The sequence below is a fragment of the Symphodus melops genome (genome assembly GCF_947650265.1).
Source record: "Symphodus melops genome assembly, chromosome: 8".
Taxonomy (NCBI): Eukaryota; Metazoa; Chordata; class Actinopteri; order Labriformes; family Labridae; genus Symphodus; species Symphodus melops.
In genome coordinates, this window is record NC_136698.1 from 28,332,073 (window position 1) to 28,359,499 (window position 27,427).

General features: G+C 43.6%; 2 protein-coding genes across 2 annotated transcripts; both read left to right on the forward strand.

Annotated features, from left to right (window-relative positions):
* Positions 1 to 431: 431 nt before the first annotated feature.
* LOC306827995 (cytochrome P450 2J6-like) lies at positions 432 to 5,452 on the forward strand. Its single transcript, XM_079350153.1, has 9 exons — positions 432 to 722; positions 1,536 to 1,701; positions 1,792 to 1,944; positions 2,030 to 2,190; positions 2,298 to 2,474; positions 2,578 to 2,716; positions 4,016 to 4,203; positions 4,292 to 4,433; positions 4,525 to 5,452. Exons 1-9 carry the CDS (start codon positions 528 to 530, stop codon positions 4,698 to 4,700), a joined length of 1,497 nt encoding a protein of 498 aa, XP_079206279.1. The 5' UTR covers positions 432 to 527; the 3' UTR covers positions 4,701 to 5,452.
* A 4,614-nt stretch (positions 5,453 to 10,066) lies between these two features.
* Positions 10,067 to 27,110, forward strand: LOC306828615 (uncharacterized protein). Its single transcript, XM_079351137.1, is given in 21 exon segments — positions 10,067 to 10,284; positions 11,095 to 11,260; positions 11,351 to 11,503; positions 11,589 to 11,749; positions 11,867 to 12,043; positions 12,146 to 12,284; positions 13,584 to 13,771; positions 17,878 to 18,019; positions 18,114 to 18,284; positions 18,888 to 18,949; positions 19,560 to 19,835; positions 20,651 to 20,816; positions 20,907 to 21,059; positions 21,145 to 21,305; positions 21,420 to 21,596; positions 21,696 to 21,834; positions 25,669 to 25,868; positions 25,871 to 25,942; positions 25,945 to 26,086; positions 26,178 to 26,649; positions 26,727 to 27,110. Coding segments are annotated over 20 exon segments (3,216 nt in total). The 5' UTR covers positions 10,067 to 10,089; the 3' UTR covers positions 26,354 to 26,649; positions 26,727 to 27,110.
* Positions 27,111 to 27,427: the final 317 nt, after the last annotated feature.

The following is a 27,427-nucleotide window of genomic DNA, read 5'->3' on the forward strand; positions in this document are numbered from 1 at the left end:
CGGCCTTCTGGGGTCTGAAAGACGGTTCAACAAACTCTCAGTGTCACCCTGAACTCTGAGTTGATTTATCCTCAAGTGGAAACTCTGAGTTTCTGCTCCAGATCAGCTGATTTGAGGTTGTTTAATCAATACCGATATCGAGACCTCTTGTTCACACTGCACTTTGTATGTTTGGCTTGATTCTGTTATATTATCTAATCAGAGTCTCAGGTCACTCAAATGCTCAGGTGTGTTATATAATGTTACCAGGCTGTGATTTGCTGTTTTTCCATAATCAAACCTGTTTTGACAGCGGAAATCAGGCGTTGCTACAGCCAGTTATGTAACCATTAATGTCACATGACCTCTTTGTACAGTGTTTAACCCGAGCCCCAACCTGTTCACTCAGTATAGAGCTCAGTCACTGAGTGAATAGATAAATGTTGGACAGGAATTGGTCAAACACAAGTGTTTCAAGATAGAAAGCAGAAAGTCTTCCTCCTGCTGCTCTCGCTCTCTCTCTCTCTCTCTCTCTCTCGCTCTTTTTAATGATGTGGCTTCACGATTTTTTACTGGGTTTAGACCTCAAGGGTCTTTTCCTATTTCTTATTATTTTCATCATCATAGCAGACTACCTCAAAAACCGGAATCCTCCTAATTATCCTCCAGGACCGTGGTCTTTACCGATTGTGGGGAATATTCTCAGTGTGGACAGTGAACATCCAGACAAGTATATTACCAAGGTAAGGTTTAAAAGAAATCTTACAGTCTGTTTAAATTCAATGGATCAGGGTAATTGCTCTGTGATTAATCTGATTTCAGAGTGGATGAAGGATTTAGGATAACGGTCTGTTTTACAGACAGGTGACAGATAAGCTATAGAGAAAATGTGACTAAAATACACAAAACAAGCTAGCTAAGCTAATATATATTCAATATTTTTGGAGGATCTGTTGGTGACACAATAAGTTCAAATCTTTTTTTTCACACCAGTAATGTTAGGACAGATAATCAGAACTCAGATCTGCTCAAAATCTATCTAATTTGTTGGCAATTATTCAAGTATGATAAGATTGGCAAAACCCAAAGACGTAGGAATGAGCGGATTAGATCAAGCTTTTATTTTGATCAGAATAAGGGAGGAAGCTCCAGGAGGCGTGGCTTCGTGGCACCAGACGAGAGGGCATGAAATGAGAGGCTGCAGACACATGCTCTTGGGTGTCCACCGCGATTCAGCGCTGGAAACCTTTGATCTGTGCCCGCTCCTTTGAAGGCATTTTCCTTCACAAGCTGCTTTGCATAAACCATTTATGGTTGAATGTGGGCGGAGCATGGGGATTATCTATGCGCGTATATTTCCAGGTGGATTGTGATTTATAAAGCGAACATTGCGTGAAGTTGTGCGTGCGTACGGACGGTTTTGGGTTAGGGTCATTTTTATCTTAGTATGGATTCTATGCACTGGGACTTAAATGAGACCCCTTTTCATAGTTCATGAGAAACATTCAGTTAACGTGTGGTTCACAAGTGTTTAATCATTGATGTGTCTTCCACAGCTGGCTGACATTCATGGAAATGTATTCAGCGTTCGTCTCGGCAGAGACAAGCTGGTGTGTGTGTCTGGATACAAGGCTGTGAAGGACGCTATCATAACGCAGGCCGAGAACTTCGTGGATCGACCCTTCAGTCCATTAGAAAGTAGATTTTACTCAGGAAGCTCAGGTGAACATCTCTCTTTCACTTCTTGTCTTTTAAAAAGAAAAGAGTGTTGCTGAGCCACAAACCTTATTTCATCTGTATGCACTTGTCCAGGTGGTCTGTTTTCGAGCAATGGTGAAACATGGAAACAACAGAGGAGATTTGCCTTATCTACATTACGTAACTTTGGCGTTGGCAAAAACTCCATGGAGCAGAGCATCTGTGAGGAGATCCGACACCTGCAGGAGGAGATAGAGCAGGAGAAAGGTTCTACATGTGAATTTAACATCAGCTCATGATCAGCATTTTCAGGTATTTATATTTGTCTAAACAGTGGACTCCTTTCCTGCAGGGGAACTTTTCAATCCAGCAAACCACTTTAACAAAGCGGTGTCAAACATCATTTGCCAACTGGTGATGGGGAAACGATTTGACTACAGCGACCAGGTCTTCCAACAGATGCTGAAATATCTGTCAGAAGTTCTCTATCTGGAGGGCTCTATATGGAGTTGGGTGGGTCAAACTTACATCACATCAACATTTGACAATCAGTCACATGTCTTTGGGAAAAATTAATCACAAATTATGATGCAAGTGTTTCTTTTATTTTTTGGATGAAGCTGTATGAGTCATTCCCTTCAGTGATGAAGCACATGCCAGGTCCTCACAACAAAATGTTCAACAATTTCATCATCCTCAGAGAATTTCTCAGTCAGGAGGTACAAGTGCACAAGAAGAACCTGGACCACAGCAATCCCCGGGACTACATCGATGCTTTCATCATTGAAATGGAAAAAGTAAGAGAAGAAATTTTTTGACAAACACTGCGCTTCATTGAAGTTCTTCCCCTCAGTTTTTATAAGATATTCTTTATTTTATCCTTCCCGCATTTCTAAATAGAACAAAGAGACCAACGTCGGATTCAATGAGACCAATCTGGCTGTGTGCTCTTTGGATCTTTTCCTTGCCGGGACCGAGACAACCGCCACCACTTTGCTGTGGGCTTTGGTTTTCCTTATCAACCACCCAGAAATTCAAGGTGGGTGATAATTAAAGTGCCTTTACTTAACTTACTGTGAAACAGCAAGAAAACAAGACCTCTGGGGGACAATGCTTTTACTATTTAGTCTACAGCTGAGGCTGATTGAGTCATGGTGGCAGCAGGCAAAATCACGTCAACCTAGGCTTCACTCTCCCCAGCAACATTTCTCAGGTTCTCCCAGGTTATTGTTAGGCATTCCCAAGTCAGATGGGATATACCCCCCAACAAACTGGTTCTACACAGGGCTCTACTCCATGTTGGGGTACGGCCAGAAGGGAGGCATCCTAATCAGATGCTTAACCAACCTTAATGACCTCTTTTCGATGTGAAGGAGTAGCAGCTTTCCACCCATCTCTACACAAATGTAAGGGCTCCTCACCCTAACTTGATAGGATGAGCCCAGCCAACTTCTGGAGGAAATTAATTTTGGTAGCTTGTATCCGCGATCTTCTTTTAGTCAATACCCAAACCATGGATTTGAACTAGTAGTTTCTGTACCTCATCCCAGCCGTTGCACACTCACTACAAACTGCCCAAATATGTGCTGGATGCCACAGCATGAGGAAGCAAACAACAACCATATCATCTGCAAAAAGCAGAGATAAGATTTGATACCCCCAAACCATAAACCCTCCTCCCCCCGGCTACACCTTGAGACCCTGTACATGAAAACAGAATCAATGACAAGGAGCAAAACACCCACACAACCCCCTGATATATACAGTTATAAACCTCACCACCAGACAAGACACCCCAAAAATGTCCAGTGCCTTGAGAACTTTGGGGCAAATCTCATCCACTCCTGGCGCCTTGCCGTTGAGGAGCTCTTTAACTGCCTCAGTGACCTCTGTCAAGGTTAAAGGTAATGCTCTCCAAGATCTTCCAATTATGCTCCCCCTTCAGAGGATGTGTTAGTTGGGTTTGGGAGTTCCTCAAATTATTCCACACTATGCTCTTCCCAGTCCAGGTCAGCAGTTCTACAGTCCTTGTCTGGGGCTTGAGTCCCCAAGCTGAACCCCTTCAAGCAGCCTACACACAGGATCCAGGAAGGCTGTGTGATCTGAACTGCTGTTGGGTGCATATACACACACAAGAATAAGTGCCGACTTCTTCCCGGACTGAAGTTGCAGGATTGCGACCTTCTCATTCACTTTGAGAAACTCCAACACAGCGGCGCTCAGCTAGGGTCTTGTTAGTGTCTTGTAATGTTTCGGCTGGTAGACAAAAATCCTCAAAATCCGCTTTTTAACATGTCAAGATTGCTTGGTAAGTTACTTTAGCTTTACTGTTTTTCAGAGAAAGTCCAGGCAGAGATAGACAGAGAGATTGGACAAAGCCGCCTGCCCACTATGGCTGACAGACCCAACCTTCCCTACACTGATGCTGTCATCCATGAAATCCAGAGATATGGAAATATTGTTCCTCTCAATGGATTGAGAATGGCTGCCAAGGACACAACACTGGGTGGTTACTTCGTCCCAAAGGTACATGTCCTAAGAATTTAAACCATTTAAACCCTAAACTGCTCTTTTTGCATCGACCCCTAATATTGGTTTTTTTTTTTTTTTTTAGGGTACATCCCTGATGCCCATCCTGACTTCTGTGCTGTTTGACAAGACTGAGTGGGAGTCTCCAGACACTTTCAATCCTGGACACTTCCTCAACTCTGAGGGAAAGTTTGTGAAGAAAGAAGCTCTCATTCCCTTCTCTGCAGGTACACCTCTACCACCTTCAACCTTATGCACAATACAGTTTCTCCATGAGCTTACTTCAGTATGTGTTGTTGTTGTTGTTGGTCATTTCAGGGAAACGTGTGTGTCTTGGAGAAAGTCTTGCCAAGATGGAGCTGTTCCTATTTTTGATTGGTTTACTGCAGAAGTTTTCTTTCTCCGTTCCTGATGGAGTTAAGCTCAGCACTGAAGGAATCACTGGAAAAACACGCGTGCCGCACCCATTCAAGGTTTACGCTAGAGTGCGCTAAACTGAACAACATCTACCTGAGCCATGCAACATCTAATCAAAGGGTAGTAGACAAGAAAGCGCATTATGCCTGAGGAACTGTTTGGGGCCAAGCCAACCAAACAACACTTACACCTATCAGGTCATTATATAAACAGGCTCTTAAAATGATGGAGCAGAAAGGAGTCTGATGGCACCATTGCCACACTCTAAAGAAGTTACTACGTTCTGAGTTCTGACAATTTTGGAAAATGTCCTTTTTTAAGAGTGTGTGTAAACAACCTTGCTCCAAAAACAATCAACAAACCAAACAGCATATGTACAAAGGCTACACAGGTGGAAATTGTAGATCACCGACATGCAGAACTACATTTGGTCAGTCATCTTTTTCAGTAGGAAAACACCTCGACCATCTGAGATTTGAAAAATTGACAGAGCTCAAGATTTTTAAAACATGAGTAAAACAGTGGCTGAAACTGAAACAAGTTTGTGAGCATTGAATTGATCCTCTTAGAACAATCATTTTACTGTTTAATCTTAATTAAACTCTTGTTGCATTGAGTTCATAATGTCTGTATTTGCATGCATATTAGCATCACTGTTATTGTGTTTTCTTTCAGTTTTATAATGCTGTTTGAATCCTAAAAGCCTAGCCAGGGACAGGGGTTGCAAATTAGCCAAGGTTAGAAACTTTTATGCATGGCATCTACTTTGTATTTAACATATAAAGCAATGTTTACTGCATGTGTCCCAAATAAATAAAACTAACTGAGTTTTGGTTGGGTTTTTTTGCACTGGAAGCACTGAAGACCTGTGATTTAGGGTGCTTCTTACCAGTGCTAATTGTTGCTAGGTTATCATCGTTAACTCCAGACTGTTATGATTCAGAATTGAATTGGAACCAAACGCACGACTCAGAGACAGAATCAACGAACAATAATTTATTAAGCAACGAGTGACAACGGTGAATAAATGTACTACAAGAATATAAGTGACACTAATGTGTAGCATAAATCTAAAGTGACAATAATGTGTACAAGTAATGTAATGTGACTCTAATGTGTAACAAGAAATATACGGTGACTCTAAATGTGTAACATGAAAAATAATGTGACTCGAAGGTGATCCAAAAGCACGCGTGTAGTAGAGCCAGATGAAGATAAACGAGACGACGAGGAAACACGAGGTGCAGGACGGGCAGGACTGGGAAACTAGCGAGAGGGAGAAAAAACACGAAAGGTCAAAAACACGACAGGGAAAAACACGAGCAATCACAGAGCCACTAAATAACTGGTAAAGACACGGAGAGTACAAACCACTGAGGGAAGAACAATAATCTGGCGCCGGCAGCATGAGCCGGCTTAAATAATGAGCTGATTGAAGTGAACACACCTGTGAGACAACCTGAAACCAATGAACAATTAAGGGGTGAAGGGAGAACACAGAGGGAGTAGACAGACAGGGAAAACAAAACAAACATACATGGGAAGGCACACAGAAAGCCAAACATGACAGTACCCCCCCCTCAATGACCGCCACCTGGCGGTCCTCCAGGTTTACCCGGATTATTTCTATAGAAATCCTGGATCAAGGCATGATCTAAAATAAGTGCTCTCGAAATCCAACTCCGCTCCTCCGGACCGTACCCAACCCAGTCGACCAGGAACTGGAACCCCCGAACTCTGCGGCGACCATCCATAATCCTATTAACCGTGAAGGCCGGATGGCCGTCGACGAGCTGGGGGGGTGGAGGGGCGACGGCTGGAGGGCTCAGCACACTAAAGACAACCGGTTTCACCTGAGAAACATGAAACGTTGGATGAATCTTTAGAGCCGAAGGAAGTCTGAGACGTACTGCAGAAGGATTAATAATCTTTTCAATCTCGTATGGACCAATAAACCGGGGAGCCAGCCTTTTGGATTCCACACTGAGCGGGATGTCCTTAGCGTTCAGCCAAACCTTCTGCCCGGGAACATAAACAGGTGCCTGAACCCTGCGACGGTCCGCCAACCTCTGGTTCTTTTCCTTGGTCCTCAGGAGCGCAGCACGAGCCTCCTTCCATGTCCTGCGGACCCATCGCAGGGGATTCTGGACAGACGGAACGGCGATCTCCTCCTCCTGACTGGGGAACAATGGAGGTAAGTATCCCAACGAGCACAGGAATGGGGCCATACCTTTCGCGGAAGAGGTGAGTGAATTGTGAGCGTATTCCACCCATGCCAGATGTTGACTCCAGCTGTGGGGTCTCTGCGCACAGACGCAGCGAAGCATGGCCTCAAGGTCCTGGTTGGCTCGCTCAGTTTGTCCGTTCGACTGAGGATGATAACCGGATGACAAGCTGACCGTGGCTCCCAAGGCTCGAACGAACGCTCTCCACACCTGCAAGGTGAACTGTTGACCTCTGTCAGAGACAATGTCAACGCCGATGCCATGCAACCTGAAGACGTGAACTGTCATAAGTTCAGCAGATCCGGTTGGTCCCTTTGAGCCTCTCTAACCAAAGACTCAACTCCCATGTAACCGACGCCACCAGGCATGAGGGAGGCAGAATAGTGTCAGGTACGATCAGAGTCTCATTGTCCTTATTGAATTGCCTGGATAGTGCATCAGGCTTGATGTTTTTATTACCTGGACGATAGGTATCGGTGAAACTGAACCTCGTAAAAAACAACACCCACCGGGCCTGTCTCGAATTAAGTCTTTTTGCTGTCTGTATGTACAAGAGATTTTTGTGGTCTGACCAAACCACAAACGGCATCTCCGCTCCCTCCAACCAATGACGCCATTCCTCCAACGCCAATTTGACTGCCAACAACTCCTTGTTACCAACATCATAGTTCTTGAGAGAGAGTTTTCGGGAAAAGAAGGCACAGGGATGAACCTTTTTATCACTAGAATCCCTTTGTGATAACACCGCCCCGACCCCAATGTCAGACTCCACTACCTCCACTATGAACTGCTTGGTGGGATCCGGCTGCACCAGAATAGGTGCCGATGAGAATCTCCCCTTGAGGTCTATGAACGCCTTCTCCGCAGCTGGTGACCAAGCAAAAGGAACCGTGAGGGATGTTAGTTTAGTGAGTGGTGCGACCACCTGACTGTAGTTTCTGATAAACCGGTGGTAGAAATTGGCGAAACCCAGGAATCTCTGTAGTTGTTTTCTTGATGTAGGGGTGTCCCATTCCAGCACTGCTTTCACTTTCGCCGGGTCCGTCCTTACTTGTCCGCTCTCTCGGATATAACCCAAAAAAGAGACTGACGCAGCATGAAAAACGCACTTCTCCGCTTTGACGAACAGTCTATTCTCAAGTAGTCTCTGGAGCACCTTTTTAACCATGACTACATGCTCGTCGATGGTTTTAGAAAAAATAAGAATGTCGTCCAAATAGACAAAAACTGAGTGATTCAAAAAATCCCTGAGAACGTCGTTTATCAGAGCTTGAAAAATGGCTGGAGCATTGGTTAACCCAAACGGCAAAACCAGATACTCAAAGTGACCAAGATGAGTGTTAAAAGCCATTTTCCATTCGTCCCCCTCTCTGATGCACACTAGATGGTAAGTGTTACGTAAGTCGAGCTTAGTAAACACTGTTGCCCCATGAAGTGGTTCGAACGCCGAACTAATGAGTGGTAGAGGGTACTTATTCTTGACTGTGATATTGTTCAACCCCCTAAAGTCAATACAAGGCCGCAAAGATTTGTCTTTCTTGTCAACAAAAAAAAATCCGGCGGCGAGGAAGATGGCCAAATAATCCCAGAATTTAGTGACTCTGTGATGTACTTTTCCATGGCCACCTTCTCAGGATTGGACAGGTTGAATAAACGACTAGATGGTAAGGGGGCCCCCGGAAGCAAATCAATAGCACAATCGTATGGTCTGTGAGGGGGTAAGGATAGAGCCCTTTCCTTACTGAAAACTTCACTGAGGTTGTGGTAAACAGGAGGTACTGCAGATAAATCCGCGGAAGAAACGGAGTGAGCACGAGGAGCTAATTTACACGACGAATTAGCCGCAGTCAGACAATTAGCATGACAGAAGTTACTCCAACCTGTGATCCGACCCATGGACCAATCAATCGTGGGATTATGGCGCTGGAGCCAAGGAAGACCTAGCACTAAGGGAGCGTGAGAGGATGGCATGATGTTAAACGTGATCTCCTCTCTGTTGTTACCCGCTAGCGTCAGTGACAATGGTGACGTCTCCGACTCAATGCGAGCAATAAGTTGACCGTTCAAAGTGTGTACTTTGAGGGGTATCGACGTGGGTTGACTCGAGATCTCCACCTGTTTCACTAATTCAGAATCAATAAAATTAGAATCGGCACCCGAGTCCACCAACGCCAGTACGGTAATAGGTTTACCATGAACTAAGAAACTAGCCTCCAGATTGAGACGTTTACGAGGGGATTTTATTACTTCAGCTCTGCTTACCAGCACCCCTGCTGCTACTGATGAGCGAGCAAGTTTAAACGAATGGGGCAATTGATTAACCGATGTCCATCCTCACCACAATAAATGCAGATTCTAAGTGAGAACCGTCTATTTCGTTCCGCAGGAGTTAATCGGCTCCGACCCAACTGCATGGGTTCTGAAGGATAAAAGTTGGCATTTAATCCTTTTCCTATGTTGTTTATAGAAATCTGACTCCTCTAAATAATTACCTCAAATCTCTGCGCATTCTTTTGATGGGATGAGAGGAATGACTGAAGGCGTCTCTTTCAGGTTAACAGAGTTTATTAACCCGATGAATCAAGAATAGAAGTTACAGAGTCTCTGGGTTCAACACTACGTGTCCCTGACAACAGACAGATACCTGGTCAGTTCGCGAAGTCTGAGCCCCGACTATCTTTCCCTGATCCCTTTTATACATAAGACAGAGATGTGTGTGTGAGTGTGTGTGGTAGGAGCCGTGGCTGGCTCGCTCTCTGTCCTCTGGAGCTGCATCAGAGGAACACTTGTTCTCAACTGGTGAAAAACAACTTGACTTAAGTCAGATACCTCTTGTTCACACTGGACTTTGTAAGTTTGGCTTGATTCTGAAATATTATCTAATCAGAGTCTCAGGTCACTCAAATGCTCAGGTGTGTTATATAATGTTACCAGGCTGTGATTTACTGTTTTTCCATAATCAGACCTGTTTTGACAGCGGAAACCAGGCGTTGCTACAGCCAGTTATGTAACCATTAATGTCACATGACCTCTTTGTACAGTGTTTAACCCAAGCCCCAACCTGTTCACTCAGTATAGAGCTCAGTCACTGAGTGAATAGATCAATGTTGGACAGGAATTGGTCAAACACAAGTGTTTCAAGATAGAAAGCAGAAAGTCTTCTTCCTGCTGCTCTCTCTCTCTCTCTCTCTCTGTGTCTCTCTCTCTCTCTCTCTCTCTCTCTCTCTCTCTCTCTTTTTTAATGATGTGGCTTTATGATTTTTTACTGGGTTTAGACCTCAAGGGTCTTTTCCTGTTTCTTATTATTTTCATCATCATAGCAGACTACCTCAAAAACCGGAATCCTCCTAATTATCCTCCCGGACCGTGGTCTTTACCGATTGTGGGGAATATTCTCAGTGTGGACAGTGAACATCCAGACAAGTATATTACCAAGGTAAGGTTTAAAAGAAATCTTACAGTCTGTTTAAATTCAATGGATCAGGGTAATTGCTCTGTGATTAATCTGATTTCAGAGTGGATGAAGAACTTAGGATAACGGTCTGTTTTACAGACAGGTGACAGATAAGCTATAGAGAAAATGTGACAACACAAAACAAGCTAGCTAAGCTAATATATATTCAATGTTTTTGGAGGATCTGTTGGTGACACAATAAGTTCAAATCTTTTTTTTTTCACACCAGTAATGTTAGGACAGATAATCAGAACTTAGATCTGCTCAAAATCTATATAATTTGTTGGCAATTATTCAAGTATGATAAGATTGCAAAAACCCAAAGAAGTAGGAATGAGCGGATTAGATCAAGCTTTTATTTTGATCAGAATAAGGGAGGAAGCTCCAGGAGGCGTGGCTTCGTGGCACCAGACGAGAGGGCATGAAATGAGAGGCTGCAGACACATGCTCTTGGGTGTCCACCGCGATTCAACGCTGGAAACCTTTGAACTGTGCCCGCTCCTTTGAAGGCATTTTCCTTCACGAGCTGCTTTGCATAAACCATTGATGGTTGAATGTGGGCGGAGCATGGGGTTAATCTATACACGTATATTTCCAGGTGGATTGTGATTTATAAAGGGAACATTGCGTGAAGTTGTGCGTGCGTACGGACGGTTTTGGGTTAGGGTCATTTTTATCTTAGTATGGATTCTATGCACTGGGACTTAAATGAGACTCCTTTTCATAGTTCATGAGAAACATTCAGTTAACGTGTGGTTCACAAGTGTTTAATCATTGATGTGTTGTCCACAGCTGGCTGACATTCATGGAAATGTATTCAGCGTTCGTCTCGGCAGAGACAAGCTGGTGTGTGTGTCTGGATACAAGGCTGTGAAGGATGCTATCATAACGCAGGCTGAGAACTTCGTGGATCGACCCTTCAGTCCAGTAGAAAGTAGATTTTACTCAGGAAGCTCAGGTGAACATCTCTCTTTCACTTCTTGTCCTTTAAAAAGAAAAGAGTGTTGCTGAGCCACAAACCTTATTTCATCTGTATGCACTTGTCCAGGTGGTCTGTTTATGAGCAATGGTGAAACATGGAAACAACAGAGGAGATTTGCCTTATCTACGTTACGTAACTTTGGCGTTGGCAAAAACTCCATGGAGCAGAGTATCTGTGAGGAGATCCGACACCTGCAGGAGGAGATAGAGCAGGAGAAAGGTTCTACATGTGAATTTAACATCAGCTCATGATCAGCATTTTCAGGTATTTATATTTGTCTAAACAGTGGACTCCTTTCCTGCAGGGGAACTTTTCAATCCAGCAAACCACTTTAACAAAGCGGTGTCAAACATCATTTGCCAACTGGTGATGGGGAAACGATTTGACTACAGCGACCAGGTCTTCCAACAGATGCTGAAATATCTGTCAGAAGTTCTCTATCTGGAGGGCTCTATATGGAGTTGGGTGGGTCAAACTTACATTACTTCAACATTCGATAATCAGGCAGATTGAAAGTCACGTCTTTGGGAAAAATTAATCACAAATTATGATGCAAGTGTTTCTTTTATTTTTTGGATGAAGCTGTATGAGTCATTCCCTTCAGTGATGAAGCACATGCCAGGTCCTCACAACAAAATGTTCAACAATTTCATCATCCTCAGAGAATTTCTCAGTCAGGAGGTACAAGTGCACAAGAAGAACCTGGACCACAGCAATCCCCGGGACTACATCGATGCTTTCATCATTGAAATGGAAAAAGTAAGAGAAGAAATATTTGACAAACACTGCGCTTCATTGAAGTTCTTCCCCTCAGTTTTTATAAGATATTATTTATTTTATCCTTCCCGCATTTCTAAATAGAACAAAGAGACCAACGTCATCTTCAATGAGACCAATCTGGCTGTGTGCTCTTTGGATCTTTTCCTTGCCGGGACCGAAACAACCGCCACCACTTTGCTGTGGGCTTTGGTTTTCCTTATCAACCACCCAGAAATTCAAGGTGGGTGATAATTAAAGTGCCTTTACTTAACTTACTGTGAAACAGCAAGAAAACAAGAGCTCTGGGGGGCAATGCTTTTACTATTTAGTCTACAGCTGAGGCTGATTGAGTCGTGGTGGCAGCAGGCAAAATCAAGTCAACCTAGGCTTCACTCTCCCCAGCAACATTTCTCAGGTTCTCCCAGGTTATTATTAGGCATTCCCAAGTCAGATGGGATATACCCCCCAACAAACTGGTTCTACACCGGGCTCTACTCCATGTTGGGGTACGGCCAGAAGGGAGGCATCCTAATCAGATGCTTTACCAACCTTAATGACCTCTTTTCGATGTGAAGGAGTAGCAGCTTTCCTCCCATCTCTACACAAATGTAAGGGCTCCTCACCCTAACTTGATAGGATGAGCCCAGCCAACTTCTGGAGGAAATTAATTTTGGTGGCTTGTATCCGCGATCTTCTTTTAGTCAATACCCAAACCATGGATTTGAACTAGGAGTTTCTGTACCTCATCCCAGCCGTTGCACACTCACTACAAACTGCCCAAATATGTGCTGGATGCCACAGCATGAGGAAGCAAACGAAAACCACATCATCTGCAAAAAGCAGAGATAAGATTTGATACCCCCAAACCATAAACCCTCCTCCCCCCGGCTACACCTTGAGACCCTGTACATGAAAACAGAATCAATGAAAAGGGGCAAAACACCCACACAACCCCCTGATATATACAGTTATAAACCTCACCACCAGACAAGACACCCGAAAAATGTCCAGTGCCTTGAGAACTTTGGGGCAAATCTCATCCACTCCTGGCGCCTTGCCATTGAGGAGCTCTTCAACTGCCTCAGTGACCTCTTCCAAGGTTAAAGGTAATGCTCCCCAAGATCTTCCAACTCTGCTCCCCCTTCAGAGGATGTGTTAGTTGGGTTTGGGAGTTCCTCAAATTATTCCACACTATGCTATTCCCAGTCCGGGTCAGCAGTTCTACAGTCCTTGTCTGGGGCTTGAGTCCCCAAGCTGAACCCCTTCCAGCAGCCTACACACAGGATCCAGGAAGGCTGTGTGATCTGAACTGCTGTTGGGTGCATATGCACACAGAAGAATAAGTGCCGTCTTCTTCACGGACTGAAGTTGCAGGATGGCGACCTTCTCATTCACTTTGAGAAACTCCAACACAGCAGCGCTCAGCTAGGGTCTTGTTAGTGTCTTGTAATGTTTCGGCTGGTAGACAAAATTCCTCAAAATCCATTTTTTGACATGTCAAGATTGCTTGGTAAGTTACTTTAGCTTTACTGTTTTTCAGAGAAAGTCCAGGCAGAGATAGACAGAGAGATTGGACAAAGCCGCCTGCCCACTATGGCTGACAGACCCAACCTTCCCTACACTGATGCTGTTATCCATGAAATCCAGAGATATGGAAATATTGTTCCTCTCAATGGATTGAGAATGGCTGCCAAGGACACAACACTGGGTGGTTACTTCATCCCAAAGGTACATGTCCTTTTTCACACATTTCCACAAAGGGAGTACAAATATTCAGAGGTAGACAGAGGTACGTGTGCGTAAACTGTAAATCAGCAGAAATATACAGGTACACTTCATCATTTGTAGTATGTAGGTACAAACGTACAGAGAGGATCTACATAGTTCGCATCACACATCTACAGTTACTGGTCACTTTCTATACCCCCACACAACCTCAATCTATAGAAATAAGGCGTAAACAATTTTGAAAAAGAGCAAAGAAACAAAACAAAACAAAACAAAACCCCCCAAAAAACGCACACTGTCTCTTGCCTGGAGCGAGTCGGAAAGTTACAGATCTAGAAGCCAGGTTATTTGAATGTTAAAAGATAAACAAGTCTGCTTTTATTGTAAGATAACCAAGATCTGGGACATTGAAGTTTACAGTATTTTTCCAGACTGGGACACGACCAGAACATGTGGATCTGAGAAGCCTCAGCAGTCCTACACTTATCACAACAGGGATCAACATCTGGATAGAAGCAGGATAATATAGCTTTTGATATGTGGGCCCGATGCACTACTTTGAACTGTAGCAGGCTATGACGAGCACAGAGGGAAGTTGAATTGACCAGTTAAAAAATTGAACTCCAAGTATCATCCGAAATAGACAGGTTTAGATCCTGTTCCCAGGAAGATTTGATTTCGTCAAGGGGGGTCCTGTTTAATAGCTGCCAGTCTGTCATATGTTATCGATATTAGCCCTTTTCGTGAGGGATGCAGGTTGAGGAGAGCATCAACAACATGCGTGTCAGGTGTCTCAGGGAAGTTTGGTAATTGACTACGGAGGAAGTGACAAAGTTGCAGGTATCTAAAGAAGTGAGGTCTTGGTAGGCTGAATTTCTTGCTTTGCTCAAATGAAGCAAAACTGTTTTCTATGAAGAGTTCCTTAAAACGTTTAATGCCCCGTCTGTGCCACTCGTGAAATGCAGGATCAAGTAGAGAAGGTTGAAAAAGATGGTTGGACCAGACGGGGCTCGAGAGAGAGAGAGAAGTCATTAAAACCAAAGTATCTCCTGAACTGGACCCACACTCTTATGGAGTGCCAGACCACTGGGTTGTCCAATGGTTTACTCGAAGAGAGAGGAAGAGAAGATCCGAGCAGAGCGAGGATGGACATGCGTGTATTCAGCGTATATTCGCTGCCCAATAATAAAAGCGAAAATTAGGCAGTCCCAGGCCTCCGTCGTATTATGATTTTTGGAGATGAACTTTACCTAGTCGAGGTCTCTTGCCCTTCCATATATAGGATGTTATAAGTGAGTCCAAAGAATCAAAAAAGGATATAGGAATAAACGTGGGTATGGATTGAAAGAAAGGTGTCAAGGTTTTCTATAAAGAGCAAAAGGTCATCTGCGTAAAGAGACAATTTGTGTTCGACCCCCGATCTCCTAATCCCTGAGAATGCCTTGCAACTACGGAGTGCGACTGCTAATGGCTCTATGGCCAGATCGAAGAGTAGTGGGCTCAGAGGGCACCCTTGACATGTGCCCCGTTCTAGAATGAAAGGTTCTGATAGTTGGTGCGGATTGAAGCCGAAGGGCAGTGGTATAACAGCTTTATCCATTTAATAAAGGTTGGGCCAAAACCAAATTTCTCTAAGGCTTTAAACAGGTACCTCCATTCGACCCGGTCAAACGCCTTCTCTGCGTCTAGAGAAAGAACACACTCGGAGAGTGAGCCTGAAGGCGAGTACAGGATATTGAATAGACGACGCGTGTTGAAGAAGGAGTGACGGTGCCGAACAAAGGAAGTTTGATCATCTGATACAATTAGTGGGAGAGTGGACTCCAATCTGCGTGCCAGAACTTTGGCCAAAATGTTATCATCCACATTCAACAGGGAAATTGGTCTGTAGGAGGAACACTCATCAGGATCTTTACCTTTCTTTAAGATAACAGTGATACAGGCTTCGTTGAATGATGCTGGAAGGTTACCTTGCTTAAAGGAATCCGAGAGCAGTGAGCATTATCTAGGGGAAAGCAAAGCGGAGAATGTTTTAAAAAATTCTACAGGAAACCCGTCTGGACCAGGGGATTTACCCGATTGCAGTGAAGAAATTGCTGCAGCTACTTCCTCTTTGGATATAGGCTCGTCCAGTTTACTTTTGTTGTCAGGGGGAACCACCGGAATGTAAAAACTTCCTCAGGGAGTTCAGAAGTATAGAGGCGAGAGTAGAAATTTCTGAATGTGTCATTAATCTTAGAATGATCAAATGTAATATTGCCATCAGCCATTTTAATTTTTGTGATGAGCTGTTTAGCTTTGAACCCTTTTAGCTGATGAGAAAGTATTTTGCCAGTTTTGTCGCTATGGATGTAAAATTGAGTTTTACTCTTTAGAAGTTGCCATTCAATATGATGAGTCGAGAGGAGGTCAAATTTGGTTTGGAGCTCCACACGCTTTTTATACAGATAGGAGCTACTGTTTTGAGAATATTGCAAATCAGTTTCTTTTATCTGATTGGCGAGATCTTGTCGCTTCCTGTTAGCCTTCCTTTTCATATTCACTGTGTATGAGATAATTTGTCCTCTGAGGCACGCTTTGAGTGCATCCCAAACAACCAGACTGGAGGTTTCAGGCGTTGTGTTCGTATTGAGGAAAAAGGTTATCTGATTCTCCATAAATTTAACAAAGTCAGCATCAGACAGTAGGGTCATATACATTGGCCAGCACTACTGGCATGTCATATAGCTTCCCTGAGACAATGACATACCGACCATTTGTATCCGATAGCACACTGTTGTGCACGAAGGGAACATCTTGGTTGATGAGAATAGAGACTCCCCTGGCTTTAGCCGGAAAGGTAGAGTGGAAATGCTGCCCCGCCCACTGCAACATGAGGCGCAGGTTAACCACTTATTTTCACGGGCAACTCAGCAGAACAAATCGTCACAACTGTATTTGTACTGTAACCTAGCAAATGAAATAGAATGAGCTCGGCGTAAATAATGGCTGGACTAAAGTCTGGTATACTCACATAGATGTTGTACAGGTGGATGTTTGAGCCCCATAAACACAACAACGAAGGTCAGTAGGTCCTCCTCCTCAAGGTAAAAACTAACAAGAGGCTTTAAAAGCAACAATACTGGGACCAAAGGCAACACCATACACCGGCAGACATCAAACAGTCATTCATGGTGATGGAGATGCAGCAGGCAGTCCACTGATGTACCTTCGTGCTTCATCAGCTGAGCGCAGCCACTTTCTGTCACCACTGGGAAGTGTTATACGGAGCCGGGCGGGATACAGTAGAGAGGGTTTTAGCCCTCGGCTGTATAGCTCCAATAAGACGTCTTTTTACTCAGCACACTGGCTCACAACTTCGGGGCTGTAATCCTCAACGACGCGGATCTGCTGGCCGTGGAAATCCAGTTTCCCTCTCCGCCGGGCTTCCCGAACCAATAGGTCTTTGATCTGGTAGCAATGCAGGCGCAGAATAACCGGGCGCGGTCTCTGTCCCGGGGCTGGTTTGGCAGCAAGCGAGCGATGGGCTCGGTCTATCTCCGGTGGTGAAGGCAGCGTCTCCTTGCCAAAAACCTCACAAAGCAGGCTAGAAAAAAACTTGGTGGGGCTACCATCTTCGGTGGATTCGGCCAGGCCCGGAATACGTAGGTTTTGCCGCCGGCTCCGGCCCTCCAGGTCGATAACTTTGGCCATTAGTTTGGAATTAGTTTGGCCGAGCCCGGCACACACATTTTCAAGCTCACTGACACGCTGACCCAGATCATCCAAAGCGAGTTCTAGCGAGGCCAGGCGCTGTCCATGATCCTCGACTGCAGATTGAACTTGCTCAAATTTAGTTTCAAGCGCACTGAAAGAGGACTTGAAGTCACCCACGTGGCGCCATGCGGTGCTGCTCCAGCAGTGCAGAGATAGCATCCATGGTTAAGCTAGTCGCTGAATCGTCCTTTTTCCCAGCCTTACTACTCTTTGAGGACATTCTGATGTCATGACTGAGGAAAAAAGTTAAAAGGACTAAATATGTCATGTCCTAAGAATTTAAACCATGTAAACCCTAAACTGCTCTTTTTGCATCGACCCCTATCATTTATTTTTTATTTATTTTTTAGGGTACATCCCTGATGCCCATCCTGACTTCTGTGCTGTTTGACAAGACTGAGTGGGAGACTCCAGACACTTTCAATCCTGGACACTTCCTCAACTCTGAGGGAAAGTTTGTGAAGAAAGAAGCTCTCCTTCCCTTCTCTGCAGGTACACATCTACCACCTTCAACCTTATGCACAATACAGTTTCTCCCTGAGCTTACTTCAGTATGTGTTGTTGTTGTTGTTGTTGGTCATTTCAGGGAAACGTGTGTGTCTTGGAGAAAGTCTTGCCAAGATGGAGCTGTTCCTATTTTTGGTTGGTTTACTGCAGAAGTTTTCTTTCTCCGTCCCTGATGGAGTTAAGCTCAGCACTGAAGGAATTACTGGAACAACACGCGTGCCGCACCCATTCAAGGTTTACGCTAGAGTGCGTTAAACTGAACAACATCTACCTGAGCCATGCAACATCTAATCAAAGGGTGATAGACAAGAAAACATAAATGCGTGAGGAACTGTTTGGGGCCAAGCCAACCAAACAACACTTACACCTATCAGGTCATTATATAAACAGGCTCTTAAAATGATGGAGCAGAAATCAGTCTGATGGCACCATTGCCACACTCTAAAGAAGTTACTACGTTCTGAGTTCTGACAATTTTGGAAAATGTCCTTTTTTAAGAGTGTGTGTAAACAACCTGCTCCAAAAACAATCAACAAACAAACAGCATATTCAGAACAAAGGCTACACAGGTGGAAATTGTAGATCACCGAAATGCAGAACTACATTTGGTCAGTCATCTTTTTCAGTAGGAAAACACCTCGACCATCTGAGATTTGAAAAATTGACAGAGCTCAAGATTTTTAAAACCTGAGTAAAACAGTGGCTGAAACTGAAACAAGTTTGTGAGCATTGAATTGATCTTCTTAGAACAATCATTTTACTGTTTAATCTTAATTAAACTCTTGTTGCATTGAGTTCATAATGTCTGTATTTGCATGCATATTAGCATCACTGTTATTGTGTTTTCTTTCAGTTTTATTATGCTGTTTGAATCCTAAAAGCCTAGCCAGGGACAGAGGTTGCAAATTAGCCAAGGTTAGAAACTTTTATGCATTGCATCTACTTTGTATTTTACATATAAAGCAATGTTTACTGCATGTGTCCCAAATAAATAAAACTAACTGAGTTTTGGTTGTTTTTTTTGCACAGGAAGCACTGAAGACCTGTGATTTAGGGTGCTTCTTAACAGTGCTAATTGTTGCTAGGTTATCATAGTTAACTCCAGACTGTGATGACTTTCTGTGAGTGTGTGTGTGTGTGTGTGGTAGGAGCCGTGGCTGGCTCGCTCTCTGTCCTCTGGAGCTGCATCAGAGGAACACTTGTTCTCAACAGGTGAAAAACAACTTGACTTAAGTCAGATACCTCTTGTTCACACTGCACTTTGTATGTTTGGCTTGATTCTGTTATATTAGCTAATCAGAGTCTCAGGTCACTCAAATGCTCAGGTGTGTTATATGTTACCAGGCTGTGATTTGCTGTTTTTCCATCATCAAACCTGTTTTGACAGCAGAAACCAGGTGTTGCTACAGCAAGTTATGTAACCATTAATGTCACATGACCTCTTTGTACAGTGTTTAACACGAGCCCCAACCTGTTCACTCAGTATAGAGCTCAGTCACTGAGTGAATAGATAAATGTTGGACAGGAATTGGTTAAACACAAGTGTTTCAAGATAGAAAGCAGAAAGTCTTCCTCCTGCGGCTCTCTCTCTCCCTCTCTCTTTTTAACGATGTGGCTTTATGATGTTTTACTGGGTTTAGACCTCAAGGGTGTTTTCCTGTTTCTTATTATTTTCATCATCATAGCAGACTACCTCAAAAACCGGAATCCTCCTAATTATCCTCCAGGACCGTGGTCTTTACCGATTGTGGGGAATATTCTGAGTGTGGACAGTGAACATCCAGACAAGTATATTACCAAGGTAAGGTTTAAAAGAAATCTTACAGTCTGTTTAAATTCAATGGATCAGGGTAATTGCTCTGTGATTAATCTGATTTCAGAGTGGATGAAGAACTTAGGATAATGGTCTATTTTACAGACAGGTGACAGATAAACTATAGAGAAAATGTGACTAAAATACACAAAACAAGCTAGCTAAGCTAATATATATTCAATGTTTTTGGAGGATCTGTTGGTGACACAATAAGTTCAAATCTTTTTTTTTCACACCAGTAATGTTAGGACAGATAATCAGAACTTAGATCTGCTCAAAATCTATATAATTTGTTGGCAATTATTCAAGTATGATAAGATTGCAAAAACCCAAAGACGTAGGAATGAGCGGATTAGATCAAGCTTTTATTTTAATCAGAATAAAGGAGGAAGCTCCAGGAGGCGTGGCTTCGTGGCACCAGACGAGAGGGCATGAAATGAGAGGCTGCAGACACATGCTCTTGGGTGTCCACCGCGATTCAGCGCTGGAAACCTTTGATCCGTGCCCGCTCCTTTGAAGGCATTTTCCTTCACGAGCTGCTTTGCATAAACCATTTATGGTTGAATGTGGGCGGAGCATGGGGATTATCTATGCGCGTATATTTCCAGGTGGATTGTGATTTATAAAGGGAACATTGCGTTCCAAGTTGTGCGTACGGACGGTTTTGTAAATCTGAAGTCATTTTTTTCTTAGTATGGATTTTATGCACTGGGACTTAAATGAAACTCCTTTTCATAGTTCATGAGAAACATTCAGTTAACGTGTGGTTCACAAGTGTTTAATCATTGATGTGTTGTCCACAGCTGGCTGACATTCATGGAAATGTATTCAGCGTTCGTCTCGGCAGAGACAAGCTGGTGTGTGTGTCTGGATACAAGGCTGTGAAGGACGCTATCATAACGCAGGCTGAGAACTTCGTGGATCGACCCTTCAGTCCATTAGAAAATAGATTGTACTCAGGAAGCTCAGGTTAACATCTCTCTTTCACTTCTTGTCCTTTAAAAAGAAAAGAGTGTTGCTGAGCCACAAACCTTATTTCATCTGTATGCACTTGTCCAGGTGGTCTGTTTTCGAGCAATGGTGAAACATGGAAACAACAGAGGAGATTTGCCTTATCTACGTTACGTAACTTTGGCGTTGGCAAAAACTCCATGGAGCAGAGTATCTGTGAGGAGATCCGACACCTGCAGGAGGAGATAGAGCAGGAGAAAGGTTCTACATGTGAATTTAACATCAGCTCATAATCAGCATTTTCAGGTATTTATATTTGTCTAAACAGTGGACTCCTTTCCTGCAGGGGAACTTTTCAATCCAGCGAACAGCTTTAACAAAGCGGTGTCAAACATCATTTGCCAACTGGTGATGGGGAAACGATTTGACTACAGCGACCAGGACTTCCAACAGATGCTGAAATATCTCTCAGAACTTATCTATCTGGAGGGCTCTATATGGAGTTGGGTGGGTCAAACTTTCATCACATCAACATTTGACAATCAGGCAGATTGAAAGTCATGTCTTTGGGAAAAATTAACACATTTTGACGCAAGTGTTTCTTTTATTTTTTGGATGAAGCTGTATGATTCATTCCCTTCAGTGATGAAGCACATGCCAGGTCCTCACAACAGAATGTTCAACAATTTCATCATCCTCAAAGAATTTATCGCTCAGGAGGTACAAGTGCACAAGAAGAACCTGGACCACAGCAATCCCAGGGACTACATCGACGCTTTCATCATTGAATTGGAAAAAGTAAGAGAAGAAATATTTGACAAACACTGCGCTTCATTGAAGTTCTTCCCCTCAGTTTTTATAAGATGTTTATTTTATCATTTCTGCATTTCTTAATAGAACAAAGAGACCAACGCCATCTTCAATGAGACCAATCTGGCTGTGTGCTCTTTGGATCTTTTCCTTGCCGGGACCGAGACAACCGCCACCACTTTGCTGTGGGCTTTGGTTTTCCTTATCAACCACCCAGAAATTCAAGGTGGGTGATAATTAAAGTGCCTTTACTTAACTTACTGTGAAACCGCAAGAAAACAAGACCTCTGGGGGGCAATGCTTTTACGATATAGTCTACAGCTGAGGTTGAGTGAAATTCTAATTTGTTTTAGCTATTTTCAAATAAATCAAAATATGCAAAATGTTAAGATATACCCTCTTTTTTCACTTTTTTTCCCCACTCCTCATCTGCACTGCTGACCTCAGAGTCAGCCCCCAGTTGGACACTTTAATGCATATTAATAGTCACGTACTGAGCACAGGTCACTTTAATGATAATCACTCTAATCATGTCTGGTTTCATCCTACTGTTGTGTTTAGCTACATCTGTAATGGTTGACATGATCACCCTAACTAGGTCAAGTTTCACTCTATTGTCTTCAACACTTAATGCTAATCTGCTCCTCAATAGTTGGGTACTTAAATGGTAATCACCCTAATCACTCCTGGTTTCACCTTATTGTTTTGGACACTTAATGCTAATCACTGCTCCTTTATGTGGCGGAGCCCAATTGCATCTCTACATTGACTGTTTAACGACTGTACTCACACCTCTGGCATAAGCTCAAAGACCTCTGTACATACACATGTAACTAGTTTCTAGAAGGCCAGCCCTTGTTTCCAAGGCTCTTTAACTGTCTACAGGTCTCTTTTAACCAGCACACATGTTTTTCTCTCCTCACAGGTTATGTACATTATGCTATATAAGTTTTAAGTCTAATGCGAATGCTAACTGCCCAGGTTTAACCTTTACTCTGAGTCACATAGGGGCTGCTAAATCTTGTTTGGGGGATTATTGTATAGAGAGGGGAGGGGGGACAGCGGGTGTGTATTGTAACCAATGTCTTGTGTCTATCTATCTATCTATCTATCTATCTATCTATCTATCTATCTATCTATCTATCTATCTATCTATCTATCTATCTATCTATCTATCTATCTATCTATCTATCTATCTATCTATCTATCTATAAAAGAAACAGGCAAAATTCCAGCTTAATGCAATTCATCCCAAGTAATGGCTCATTTAACCAGAGCGACATTGACATAAGGCAATTTCACAAGTATGGTTATTTCAGAACAGATGCAGGGATTAACCCTCCACCCATCATTTCCTTCCACTTAGCTGAGGTTGGGTCATGGTGGCAGCAGGCAAAATCAAGTCAACCTAGACTTCCTTCTCCCCAGCAACATTACTCAGGTTCTCCCCGGTCAGATGGGATATACTCTTCAACAAACTGGTTCTACACTGGGCTCTACTCCAAGTTGGGGCATGGTCAAAAAACCTCAGAAGGGAGGCATCCTAGTCAGATGTTTGAACCTCCTCAATGACCTCTTTTCGATGTGAAGGAGTAGCAGCTCTACTCTCAGCTTGTAAGGACTCCTCACCCTAACTCTATAGGATGAGCCCAGCCACCCCCTTGAGGAAACTAATATTGGTTGCTTGTATCTTCTTTTAGTCAATACCCAAACATGGATTTGAACTTGGAGTTTCTGTACCTCATCCCAGCCGTTGCACACTCACTGCAAACTGCCCATGTATACATGTTGGATGCCACAGCATGAGGAACGAACAAAACCACATCATCTCCAAAAAGCAGAGATGAGATTTGATACCCCCAAACCATAAACCCTCCTCCCCCCGGCTTCATCTTGAGATCCTGTACATGAAAACAGTATCAATGACAAGGGGCAATACACCCACATATCCCCCTGATCATCAGTCATGAAACTTTCTCCATAAAATGTTTATGACTGCATGAGCAAACTCCCATGTCCCCCCAAGAAGCCCTGTCAGGGTAAAGGACTGGTCCACTGTCCCATGCCAGGGCAAAATTCACATTTTTTCTCCTGTATCTGAGGTTCCACACTGGGTTGGTGCCTCCTTTCCAGCACCCCAGAGTGGACTTTTCCTGGGAAACCCAGATAATTGGAGCACACCCTCCGGTTTGCCTTATTAAAATGGGAACCATCACCCAGATCTGCCACTCCACAGGCACTGTCCCTCCATGCATTGAAGAGGTAGGTCAGACAAGACACCCCAAAAATGTTCAGTGCCTTGAGCATCTTAGGGCAAATCTCATCCACTCCTGGCGCCTTGCCACTGAGGAGCTCTTTGACTGCCTGAGTGACCTCTGCCAAGGTTAAAGGTAGTTCTCCCCAAGATCTTCAAACTCTGCACCCCCTTCAGAGGATGTATTGCTTGGGTTTGGGAGTTCCTCAAATTATTCTACACTATGCTATTCCCAGTTCAGTTCAGCAGTTCTACAGTCCTTGCCTGGGGCGAGGCCTCCTTTTTCATTCTAAGCCTTCAGGCGGTATGCTAGAACTTTCTTTTGATTACCCAACCACTGCGGCCACAGTCTTTCAAGCCAACTGATACATGTCAGTGTTTTCCAAAGACTCTTGGGCAAACCAAGCCAGAAAGGCATTCTTCTTTAGCCTGAGGGCTTCCTTACTGCTTGTTACCAGCAGCAGGCTTTAAGGTCGCCCCCACAACAGCACAGATTGGCTTCCTGCCGGAAGTTCTAGCAGCAGCTTCTCAAGGCTTTGTACATGCACCACTTGACTCTATGTCTCCAACCTATCCCGGGGTAAAAGACAAATTCTTCCAAACGTAGCTAGCACTGACGTCTAATAACAAAGCACCACTTGAGTTCAGATCGGGCTGGCTGTTTGTCCCAATCACCCCCTCCAAGTGTCTCCATCATTGCCTGTGGAAGCGCTATGTAAGCGTTCAAGTAACCCAGTAGATCTATTGAGTCCCCAAGCTGAACCCCTTCCAGCAGCCTACACACAGGATCCAGGAAGGCTGTGTGATCTGAACAGCTGTTGGGTGCATATGCACACAGAAGAATAAGTGCCGTCTTCTTCACGGACTGAAGTTGCAGGATGGCGACCTTCTCATTCACTTTGAGAAACTCCAACACAGCGGCACTCAGCTAGGGTCTTGTTAGTGTCTTGTAATGTTTCGGCTGGTAGACAAAAATCCTCAAAATCCGTTTTTTAACATGTCAAGATCCTCATCCCAGCCGTTGCACACTCACTACAAACTGCCCAAATATGTGCTGGATGCCACAGCATGAGGAAGCAAACGAAAACCACATCATCTGCAAAAAGCAGAGATAAGATTTGATACCCCCAAACCATAAACCCTCCTCCCCCCGGCTACACCTTGAGACCCTGTACATGAAAACAGAATCAATGAAAAGGGGCAAAACACCCACACAACCCCCTGATATATACAGTTATAAACCTCACCACCAGACAAGACACCCGAAAAATGTCCAGTGCCTTGAGAACTTTGGGGCAAATCTCATCCACTCCTGGCGCCTTGCCATTGAGGAGCTCTTCAACTGCCTCAGTGACCTCTTCCAAGGTTAAAGGTAATGCTCCCCAAGATCTTCCAACTCTGCTCCCCCTTCAGAGGATGTGTTAGTTGGGTTTGGGAGTTCCTCAAATTATTCCACACTATGCTATTCCCAGTCCGGGTCAGCAGTTCTACAGTCCTTGTCTGGGGCTTGAGTCCCCAAGCTGAACCCCTTCCAGCAGCCTACACACAGGATCCAGGAAGGCTGTGTGATCTGAACTGCTGTTGGGTGCATATGCACACAGAAGAATAAGTGCCGTCTTCTTCACGGACTGAAGTTGCAGGATGGCGACCTTCTCATTCACTTTGAGAAACTCCAACACAGCAGCGCTCAGCTAGGGTCTTGTTAGTGTCTTGTAATGTTTCGGCTGGTAGACAAAATTCCTCAAAATCCATTTTTTGACATGTCAAGATTGCTTGGTAAGTTACTTTAGCTTTACTGTTTTTCAGAGAAAGTCCAGGCAGAGATAGACAGAGAGATTGGACAAAGCCGCCTGCCCACTATGGCTGACAGACCCAACCTTCCCTACACTGATGCTGTTATCCATGAAATCCAGAGATATGGAAATATTGTTCCTCTCAATGGATTGAGAATGGCTGCCAAAGACACAACACTGGGTGGTTACTTCGTCCCAAAGGTACATGTCCTAAGAATGTAAACCATTTAAACCCTAACCTGCCCTTTTTGCATCGACCCCTAACATTTATTTTTTATTCATTTTTTAGGGTACATCCCTGATACCCATCCTGACTTCTGTGCTGTTTGACAAGACTGAGTGGGAGACTCCAGACACTTTCAATCCTGGACACTTCCTCAACTCTGAGGGAAAGTTTGTGAAGAGAGAAGCTCTCATTCCCTTCTCTGCAGGTACACCTCTACCACCTTCAACCTTATGCACAATACAGTTTCTCCCTGAGCTTACTTCAGTATGTGTTGTTGTTGTTGTTGGTCATTTCAGGGAAACGTGTGTGTCTTGGAGAAAGTCTTGCCAAGATGGAGCTGTTCCTATTTTTGGTTGGTTTACTGCAAAAGTTTTCTTTCTCCGTCCCTGATGGAGTTAAGCTCAACACTGAAGGAATCACTGGAACAACACGCGTGCCGCACCCATTCAAGGTTTACGCTAGAGTGCGCTAAACTGAACAACATCTACCTGAGCCATGCAACATCTAATCAAAGGGTAATAAACAAGAAAACACGTAATGCCTGAGGAACTGTTTGGGGCCAAGCCAACCAAACAACACTTACACCTATCAGGTCATTATATAAACAGGCTCTTAAAATGATGGAGCAGAAATGAGTCTGATGGCACCATTGCCACACTCTACAGAAGTTACTACGTTCTGAGTTATGACAATTTTGGAAAATGTCCTTTTTTAAGAGTGTGTGTAAACAACCTGCTCCAAAGACAATCAACAAACCAAACAGCATATGTACAAAGGCTACACAGGTGGAAATTGTAGATCACCGAAATGCAGAACTACATTTGGTCAGTCATCTTTTTCAGTAGGAAAACACCTCTACCATCTGAGATTTGAAAAATTGACAGAGCTCAAGATTTTTAAAACATGAGTAAAACAGTGGCTGAAACTGAAACAAGTTTGTGAGCATTGAATTGATCCTCTTAGAACAATCATTTTACTGTTTAATCTTAATTAAACTCTTGTTGCATTGAGTTCATAATGTCTGTATTTGCATGCATATTAGCATCACTGTTATTGTGTTTTCTTTCAGTTTTATAATTCTGTTTGAATCCTAAAAGCCTAGCCAGGGACAGGGGTTGCAAATTAGCATAGGTTAGAAACTTTTATGCATTGCATCTACTTTGTATTTAAAATATAAAGCAATGTTTACTGCATGTGTCCCACATAAATAAAACTAACAGTGTCCATGACAGAGTTTTGGTTGTTTTTTTTGCACTGGAAGCACTGAAGACCTGTGATTTAGGGTGCTTCTTAACAGTGCTAATTTTTGCTAGGTTATCATTGTTAACTCCAGACTGTGATGACTTTCTGTGAGTGTGTGTGTGTGTGTGTGGTAGGAGCCGTGGCTGGCTCGCTGTCTGTCCTCTGGAGCTGCATCAGAGGAACACTTGTTCTCAACAGGTGAAAAACAACTTGACTTAAGTCAGATACCTCTTGTTCACACTGCACTTTGTACGTTTGGCTTGATTCTGTTATATTAGCTAATCAGAGTCTCAGGTGACTCAAA

Coding starts and splice junctions, on each gene's coding strand:
- LOC306827995 (XM_079350153.1), top strand. CDS start 528: ATGATGTGGCTTCACGATTTTTTACTGGGTTTAGACCTCAAGGGTCTT. Junction 1,702..1,791: donor ATTTTACTCAGGAAGCTCAG/GTGAACATCTCT, acceptor GCACTTGTCCAG/GTGGTCTGTTTTCGAGCAAT. Junction 2,191..2,297: donor AGGGCTCTATATGGAGTTGG/GTGGGTCAAACT, acceptor TTTTGGATGAAG/CTGTATGAGTCATTCCCTTC.